Source organism: Ranitomeya variabilis, chromosome 2 (genome assembly GCF_051348905.1).
Source record: "Ranitomeya variabilis isolate aRanVar5 chromosome 2, aRanVar5.hap1, whole genome shotgun sequence".
Classification (NCBI taxonomy): domain Eukaryota; kingdom Metazoa; phylum Chordata; class Amphibia; order Anura; family Dendrobatidae; genus Ranitomeya; species Ranitomeya variabilis.
Genome location: NC_135233.1, coordinates 834453007 through 834461950, shown reverse-complemented (window position 1 = coordinate 834461950; position 8944 = coordinate 834453007). Strand labels below are relative to the sequence as shown.

General features: G+C 44.3%; 2 protein-coding genes across 2 annotated transcripts in view; both read right to left on the bottom strand.

Annotated features, from left to right (window-relative positions):
* Nucleotides 1-975: 975 nt before the first annotated feature.
* On the bottom strand, nucleotides 976-2577 carry LOC143809951 (uncharacterized). The gene is made up of 2 exons (XM_077292898.1): nucleotides 2277-2577; nucleotides 976-1950 (listed from the first exon to the last, which is right to left on the bottom strand). The coding sequence occupies exons 1-2, from the start codon at nucleotides 2344-2346 to the stop codon at nucleotides 1448-1450; spliced, it is 573 nt and encodes a 190-aa protein (XP_077149013.1). The 5' UTR covers nucleotides 2347-2577; the 3' UTR covers nucleotides 976-1447.
* A 2054-nt stretch (nucleotides 2578-4631) lies between these two features.
* Nucleotides 4632-8944, bottom strand: part of LOC143809950 (uncharacterized) — a 28234-nt gene continuing 23921 nt past the window's right edge. The window contains exon 4 of the transcript XR_013222554.1: nucleotides 4632-5043. The gene's annotated coding sequence lies outside the window, so the exon portion shown is untranslated. The remainder of the gene's footprint in view (nucleotides 5044-8944) is intronic.

The window sequence follows — 8944 nt, the reverse complement described above, 5'->3', positions numbered from 1 at the left end:
TTCACACAAGAGGTGCAGGAAAGGAAACAAGCAGAAAGGAATGAGGTATGAAGGAACAGGTTGGGGTCTGTTCACACAGGAGATGTAGGTACGGAAACAAGCCAGAAGGAAAGGAGAATGAAGGAACAGGTTGGGACCTGTTCACACAGAAAGAGAACCGCAAGGCTGCGGATAGGAATGGTTGAGCAGCAAGAGAAAGTGTAGCAACTACAGCTAAGCAGAGCAGAACCGCAAGGAATACGGAGAGGAGCTGCAGCGAGAGGTTTCTGCAGCAAAGCAGAGCGGAGCCACAAGGAATGTGGAGAGGAGCTGCTGCAAGGGATTACGGCAGCTACAGAAGCTAAGCAGAGTAGAAAGGAGCAGAATGGCAGGAGTGCGGAGCAGAGGTAAAGCCACAAAGGTATAGTGCAGGCAGAGCCGCAAGAGTGCGGAGTGTAAGCAAACTGAGAACACGAGGAAAGACACAGCAGGGAAGGAAGCCACAGACAAGGAGACCAAGATAAGACTAAGTTCAGAAAAGGAAATGGAACAAGACAAGAAACAAGGACAAGGACACAGGGACCAGGATATTCTGCCTCCTGGAGGGTGGACAACAAGACCAAGGCAATGGCACAGAGAAAAGCCTCCAGAGAGGGAGTAACTCAGAGCAAGGCCTGGCAAACTCAGCAGCTAAACACAAACTGAGCTAACACATTGCACAGGCCCAGACCACTGGGTGGAGCTACACTAAATACTGGGGGCCTCCTGGCAATTGGTCAGGAAAAGATTAGACAGATGCACCTGATTCCTATAAGAACCAGAGAGTTCAGGTGCCGGCCCCCTATACACACAGCCATGAAGCATGCAGAGAGCAGAGACACAAAACATGGAGCTGGCATGAAACAGAAACCACATCATGACCTGGAGCAGTGGGTAAGATAGTGTGAGAGATGCGAGGCCATGCTGTGATGCCAGCAGAGTTGTTACATTTAGAGGCAGATAACAACACGATTTACTAGAAAAAACAGTAACCGCTTAATAATCATACAATACATAGCTGTCTGAATTGACAGGCCACTGGAGTTTAGAGCAGGGCCTGACGATGGAGCTGCGCAGGTGAGTAACAGCACCCTGATCTTCATGTCCTTCCAGTAGCTTTCAAATGTACTTTTGGTGCTTTACGTGAAGCAGTTGTTCCGACAAAGAGGACACGTAGGGTTGGACTGGAGCCAAGTCAAGATGCAACACCGATGGTAGTTGTGGTTGCATGGGAGCATTGTCACCTGCTCCCCAGGCTCATACTCTGTTATACATATGACGCATGACCCAATGTCCTCCTTAGATGTTATAGTCCTAGTTGGGAAAGTGTCAACTTGCAGAGTTCTGCTGGGCTGAGAATGCCATCGTTCCTGAAAAGCAGAATTTTGTGCAGGTGGTGCTTGTGCCTGCACCTGTGGCATTGGTCTTCTCATTCCCTGTAGCCGAATGAGCATGTTGAGTATATATTGTTCACATTTGGTACCTCACTAAATCTGCCACGAGGTAGAATTAGATTTTCCAGTTCAAATTCAATGATGGTGTCTGCAGATCCAATTGTTTCATAGCCGTCATTCATGCAACTTTCTCTAGTTGTTCTGAATGGAGCTGGAAGCTCCCTGGTTGTGCCACTATGCAGGATGGTATCTGGCAGTTGGATTTCCAATGCAGTGGTGGTGGCTGAAGAATCACTTGCTTGTTCATCATCCCTGCTGCTGGGTCCTGTGATTCTTAAGGGTTCCAAAGGGACACGACCTTTTGGAGACCTACTTCTTCCAGTATTTCTTTCTTGTCTCCTATGATGTGGAGGGGCTCTGGCACATCTCCCTCTTCTCTCAGTGCCAGAGTTGCTGAACCTCTGTTGACCATCATTATTAGAGTGTCTTCCCTGATGTCGTTGAGATGACCTCAGTCTATGGACAATTGTTGCCTGACCTGCAATGACATTATAATTTAGTTAACAAAATCCCTTTTAGAAATTTGGGTGGGCCTTGGTATTACTATGTGGTTTACAGATATGGGAACTCTAACTAAAATTGTGTCAAACATGGGCTGAGGAAACCTGCTCAGTGCATGTCTTTTCTGAAGACATCACAAGACAGGGTTGGAACTGGGCATTTGGTAAATTAGCCCCCAAGGAATAAGGATAGAAGGCGGAGAATGCACTGAGACATTACCCAGCAAACCTCACGGATAACTCTACCTAGGAATGCTCAGATATGGGGAAAATATTGTTTTTCTACCCCAAATTGTTCACTTACCTTGATTTTGTGGTCGGCTCAACCATACTTCATTGTCCTCAATCAGCTGTCTTAGCTCTCGGGAACTCATGGCCTAGTTTCCGGAGGCTGAGATGATGGAGTAGTTGAGAACTAACTTCTCTGGTGGCACAGATATTATTGTGCAAAGATCAAAAAATAAGCAATGTAGGAAACACTAGATATGTAAAACAATCTAGAGTGCTTTCCAAAACCAACGTGATGTCTTAGCTTAAGCATAAACTCACAAAATGGCACTGAATCACTGTGCTCAGTGATTATCTATCCTTAGGACATTCTAGAATGCCATTGTGACATCACTTGTGAGTGTGACCTAAGAAGTGACTTTCATCCCTCATGATAGCTTTTTGACATCATGGCAGTCAGGCTTCAGTGCAGCTTGCTAACAATTGCTGAATTGCAGGGCTGAGAACTGTTCCTAACTGCACCATATTGTAATCCATGCTCTTATATATAAATTATGAATAGGAAATAAAATATTTTAATATTAACTGGCTCCAAGTTTGTACAAAGCAGATATTTCACCTATTGATATTATTGATATAAGGAATAATAAATGCTCTGCTATATATTATAAGTATATTAGTCATTAAATAAATGTGCAATTCCCCAGGTGACTCTTAAAATTCTTTATAAGTTATAACAGGGACTACATTATTTTCTATAATATCTTCTGCTGCATACGCAGTTCTCCAAAGCAACCTGTATCTGAATAGTAAGGCTATGTGCGCATGTTGCGGACTTGCTTGAGTAAAATTCTGCGTAGTTTCTGCCTCTCTAGGCAGAAAACGCAGTTGAAAATCCACGCGGATTTGATGCAGATTTTCATGCGGATTTTCTTGCGTTTTTGTAAATCCATAGAGCTAAATAAAAGATACATTATTAAAAAAAAAAAGAATTGTGATGTAATTTCCTTGTTCAACCTCCTCAGCCAGATACCCTCATTAATATTAAACAGAGACACCCACACACACCCACACCGACAATTACATAGAGACACACACACAAATAAAGAGACACACCCACAATTAAATAAAGACACACACAAACACACACAGTCACCAGGCTATGTAGGAGCATTAACATAATTAACATACATATGCTGTAACAAAACAGCAACTGTTATTAGGCTACATCCCCACGGTCAGTAATCGGCAGTGCTTTGGACTCAGCACATGTCCACTGTGTCCAAAGAGCACTGGCTTTTGAACGCAGGTATTCATTGAACCATGCAGAACAACCACTCCCTATATATTGGACGGGTGATATTTATCTTGCAGAGACTGAGTGTCTCCGCAAGATAAATACATAAATGTATACCGTGGCACAGCTGTGATGGTGCTCAAAAAGAGGTTCCCACACCAGAATAATAGTAGAATAACTTTTGCCACTCAACTTGTAGAATGGATGAATTTTATTAGCAGTCACAGGTAAACGTTTCGGTCAATACAGCTGACCTTCTTCAATTCACTGCAGAAATACAGATAAAACGTAAATATGAAATCAATACTTATGAGACTAATGACCATGAGTCTAACACCAAGAGGATAGTGTCAAAAAAATGTGCAAGGATGGTAAGGGATGGGGAAAGGAAAACTTGAGGAAAGAAACGGGAAAGGGAAAAAGGGCAAAAACATACCCAACTGCTCCTGAGGTGTCTGGGTGAACAACACCTATAATAATGACCAATGTGTATATTTCATAAGTAGCTAAAAGGGTAAGGTCTACAATAATCCAATGTAGAAATAACTTACATGGGAGATATTTAAAGAATTTATGACTCCCACCATGGATCATAAGAGGTCCTAAATGAGTCATAGAAAATAGCAGGATTACAGAGTCATGAAGGAGTAATGTAAAGTATCTAAAAAATGATACAAAGGTAGGATGACCAACCTATAGTTAAGCATTGGTCAGATGTGGCTCAATATGTGAGTCCAATCTTGATCTTATGTGAGGTACAGGTGTCTTTCATAAACAAGAATCTATAATAAGATCAAAAATTTATGATGGCCCTAAATATATTGAATAATAATGTCCCCCTCTGGTAACCTACCCTTTGTACATAATGTGCACCTCGATTTACATGTGAAGGCAATGAATAAGGTGGTGTGTTTTTTTCATAAAAACATGTATACACACCATATATAGTTGTGTGCAGCCCGGACCTAGATGGAGGACTAATTGGATATCATGACTATCTGTATGAGAAACGTTACTAAATAATGGTATCCACTAAAATAAGTAACTTCATTATTTCAAAAAGGGGTAGTAAGTGTCTTTTACCGGTGGTGGATAGTGGTGTCCACCGCTTGTTCCAGGGCAGTAAAGCAGCGTACCAGCGCCCTATTTGAGGGCTGGGGGTGGGATCAATGTTCCAGCCACAGCCAGGAAGTGCGTCACCGGAAGTGACACTACACCTTATTGTGCCGCTGTATGCGTTCCACAGGAATCAGGAAGTGGCATGGCAGTGCGTTCCACCGCTATCTGCCAGACACGATGGTTACCAAATGTCAATTAAGATGGCAAAAATGAAAGAAGGAGAAACTGAATGTGTGTGTGTGGAGTGGTGAAATACCACGGCTTTTATATGGGACATATAAACATGGAAAAAAAATTTTGGAGAAAAAATTAATTAAATGCAGGGCAGTGAGTAAAAGGTAAAAAAGGAAAAAAAGGGATGGGGATCCAAGAGGAAGGAGGATCAGGAAGTGAACAATTGCGTGACGTCATTTCAATATAGATGACTCTGTAAAGACAAAATAGCGTTTCAATACGTATATATGACCTGAAATCATGTGAACATATTGCTAGACAATATATTATGAACAACGAAAAAATCCCTTAACAATTTACTAATTCAGTATATATAAATAAGTCCACATAGCGCAATATAACATTACATCTTGACACATATCAAAGAAAGGACAACAGATCGTATTCCCTATTAAAACCCCTGGGTGATAGGGTCTCTAATTCATGTATCCAGAATGCTTCCCTCCTTTTGAGGGTCTGGATATGGTTACCTCCCAGTCTTGGTGGTGGGATCTGTTCAATCACTTGGAATTTTAGTTGGGGTATGGTGTGGCCCGCATTGATGAAGTGATAGGGTAAAGGTTGTAATTTATTATTGCATCTGATAGTAGACTTATGTTTACTTATACGGTCTTTGATGGGTTGAGTTGTATCCTCAATATAGAGGAGACCACAAGGGCACTTAATAGAATAGACCACATTAGGGTTGAGCGAAACGGATCGTTCATTTTCATAAGTCGCCGACTTTTGGCTAAGTCGGCGTCTCATGAAACCCAATCCGATCCCTGTGTGGGGTCGGCCATGCGGTACGCGACTTTCGCGCCAAAGTCGCGTTTCAATGACGCTAAAAGCGCCATTTCTCAGCCAATGAAGGTGGACGCAGAGTGTGGGCAGCGTGATGACATAGATCTCAGTCCCCACCATCTTAGAGAAGGGCATTGCAGTGATTGGCTTGCTTTCTGCCGCGTCACAGGGGCTATAAAGGGGCGTTCCCGCCGACCGCCATCTTACTGCTGCTGATCTGAGCATAGGGAGAGGTTGCTGCCGCTTCTTCAGAAGCAGGGATAGTGATAGGCAGGGTACATAAAGCTACAAACCGCTTGTGCTGTAGCGATTTCCACTGTCCAACACCACCTTTTGTTTGCAGGGACAGTGGAAGCTACATTTTTTTTTCCTCAGCGCTGTAGCTCATTGGGCTGCCCTAGAAGGCTCCCTGACCCTGATAGCTGCGTTGCTGTGTGTGTACGCCGCTGTGCAAACCAACTGCTTTTTTCAAAGCACAAATCCTGTTTTTCCTTCCTTTCTGCACAGCTATCTTGTGTGTTTGTCCACACTTTTGTGTGCAGCAGTCCTTTTTATAGCTGCCTGCCATACTTTTCTGAGATTACTGCAGGGAGATAAATATTGGCAAGTCTGCCTCTGTGCCATTGCTGTGGGTGGCATCTCTCTCTCATTGTGTGGCACCGAAAACCACTGTGTGATACTTGGCCATTTTTTTTTTTTTTTTTGCTAAATTCTCCCTTTCCCCCCAAAAAAAATAGCCGGGAGATAAATATTGGCAAGTCTGCCTCCGTGCCATTGCTGTGGGTGGCATCTCTCTCTCATTGTGTGCCACCGAAAAACACTGTGTGATACTTGGCCATTTTTTTTTGGGGGGGGTACATTCTCCCTTTTCAAAAAAAAATAATTAGTGGGAGATAAATATTGGCAAGTCTGCCTCTGTGCCAGTCCTGTGTGTGGCATCTGTCTCTCATTGTGTGCCACCGAAAAACACTGTGTGATACTTGGCCTTTTTTTTGTTTTTGGGTACATTCTCCCTTTTCAAAAAAAAATAATTAGTGGGAGATAAATATTGGCAAGTCTGCCTCCGTGCCAGTCCTGTGTGTGGCATCTGTCTCTCATTGTGTGCCACCGAAAACCAGTGTGTGATACTTGGCCTTTTTTTTTGGGGGGGGTACATTCTCCCTTTTCAAAAAAAAATAATTAGTGGGAGATAAATATTGGCAAGTCTGCCTCCGTGCCAGTCCTGTGTGTGGCATCTGTCTCTCATTGTGTGCCACCGAAAACCAGTGTGTGATACTTGGCCTTTTTTTTGGGGGGGGTACATTCTCCCTTTTCAAAAAAAAAATAATTAGTGGGAGATAAATATTGGCAAGTCTGCCTCCGTGCCAGTCCTGTGTGTGGCATCTGTCTCTCATTGTGTGCGCCACCGAAAACCACTGTGTAATACTGGGCCTTTTTTTTTGGGGGGGGGGTAAATTTTCCCTTTTGAAAAAAAAATTATTAGTGGGAGATAAATATTGGCAAGTCTGCTTGAGTGCTGCTCCTGTGTGTGCCATCTGTCTCAAATTATTGGGGCACAGAAAACCTAGTGTGTAACATTGGGCCTGATTTTCCTTTCAGTGTCAGGCACCTATAAAGGTATATATAAATCCTACAGAAGTTTGAGTTCACCTTATAAGTTGTTTTACAGTAACAAATAGCGTTACTTTGGTTACGTTTTGCAAACAATGAGGAAGTCTAGTGGAAGAGGTCGTGGCCGTGGGTGGTCATTGTCAGCTGGTAATAATGGTAGTGGTGGTGGAGCATCAGGTGGTCATGGTAAAAGCAGTACAGCACCTAAGTCTCGAGTTGTTGAGCCAAAAACATCGTCTGCCTACACAAGGCCTCGAACGCTCTCTTTTCTGGGAGTAGGAAAACCACTTTTGAAGCCGGAGCAGGAGGAACAAGTATTGGCTTTCATTGCTGACTCTGCCTCTAGCTCTTTCGCCTCCTCCTCGGAAAGTGCCAAATGTCAGAGCAGTGCATCGTCAGTGGATGCTCCCGGTCAGGAACAAGTCGCTTCCTTGTGTCCTTCACCCAGAACAACAGTGAAGGATGCATCAGTCGACACAACAGGTTACTCCATGGAGCTCTTTACACATACCGTTCCTGGGTTAGACAGTGAAACAGTTAACATGCCATGCCCATTAGAAGTTGAATCGGACATGGAGTGCACAGATGCACAGCCACAGCCAGATTACTATGCTGTTCCTTTGACTCAGACCAGAACATTGCCCTCGCAGTGTACTGAGCCAGAATAAAACCCAGCGGAGACTATGGTGCCCCGTCACGAACGCTATACCACCGGCTTACACGGTGACACAGACGAAGTTGCACACGACATAGAAGAGGAGGTCATAGATGACCCAGTTGTTGACCCCGATTGGCAGCCATTGGGGGAACAGGGTGCAGGCGGCAGTAGTTCTGAAGCGGAGGAGGAGGAGCCGCAGCAGGCATCAATATCACAACAGGCTCCATCTGCCGGGCCCGTATCTGGCCAAAAACGCGTGGCAAAACCAAAACCAGTTGGAGGACAGCGTGGCCATCCGGTTAATGAAGCTCAGTCTGCAATGCCTGAAAAGGTATCCGATAGTAGAAAGAGTGCAGTCTGGCATTTTTTTAAACAACATCCAAATGATCAGCGCAAAGTCATCTGTCAAAAATGTTCAACTACCTTAAGCAGAGGTCAGAATCTTAAAAGTCTAAATACAAGTTGCATGCATATACATTTATCCACCATGCACTTTCAAGCCTGGACTAACTACCAAACGTCCCTAAAGGTTGCAGCACCCTCGGCCAATGAAGCTAGTCAGCAACGCTACATCCCTTCCCTCACTGTAAACCCACCATTTCCCGCACCACCTGCAGTATCTGTGCAGCTTTCGTCGCCAGGCCAAAGCAGTCAGGGAATCACCAGGTTTGCAGTAGGAAACACTGCATGTAGGGCACCGGCAAGAATACCATCTCCAACCCTCTCTCACTCACCCATGTCCACCGGCACCACCGCTAGTTCCACGATCTCCAGCTCTCCAGTCCAGCTCACCCTACATGAGACTCTTGTTAGGAAAAGGAAGTACTCATCCTCGCATCCGCGTACACAGGGTTTGAACGCCCACATTGCTAGACTAATCTCATTAGAGATGATGCCCTACCGGTTAGTTGAAAGCGAAGCTTTCAAAGCGCTGATGGACTACGCTGTACCACGCTACGAGCTACCCAGTCGGCACTTCTTTTCTAGAAAAGCCATCCCAGCCCTCCAACAGCATGTTAAAGACCGCATCGTCCATGCACTC

Bases quoted from the DNA above. Each gene is read 5' to 3' on its own strand.
- LOC143809951 (XM_077292898.1), bottom strand. From the start codon at position 2,346: ATGAGTTCCCGAGAGCTAAGACAGCTGATTGAGGACAATGAAGTATGG. The intron at 1,951-2,276 runs GTAAGTGAACAA...ATGTCATTGCAG, and splicing joins GAGCCGACCACAAAATCAAG to GTCAGGCAACAATTGTCCAT.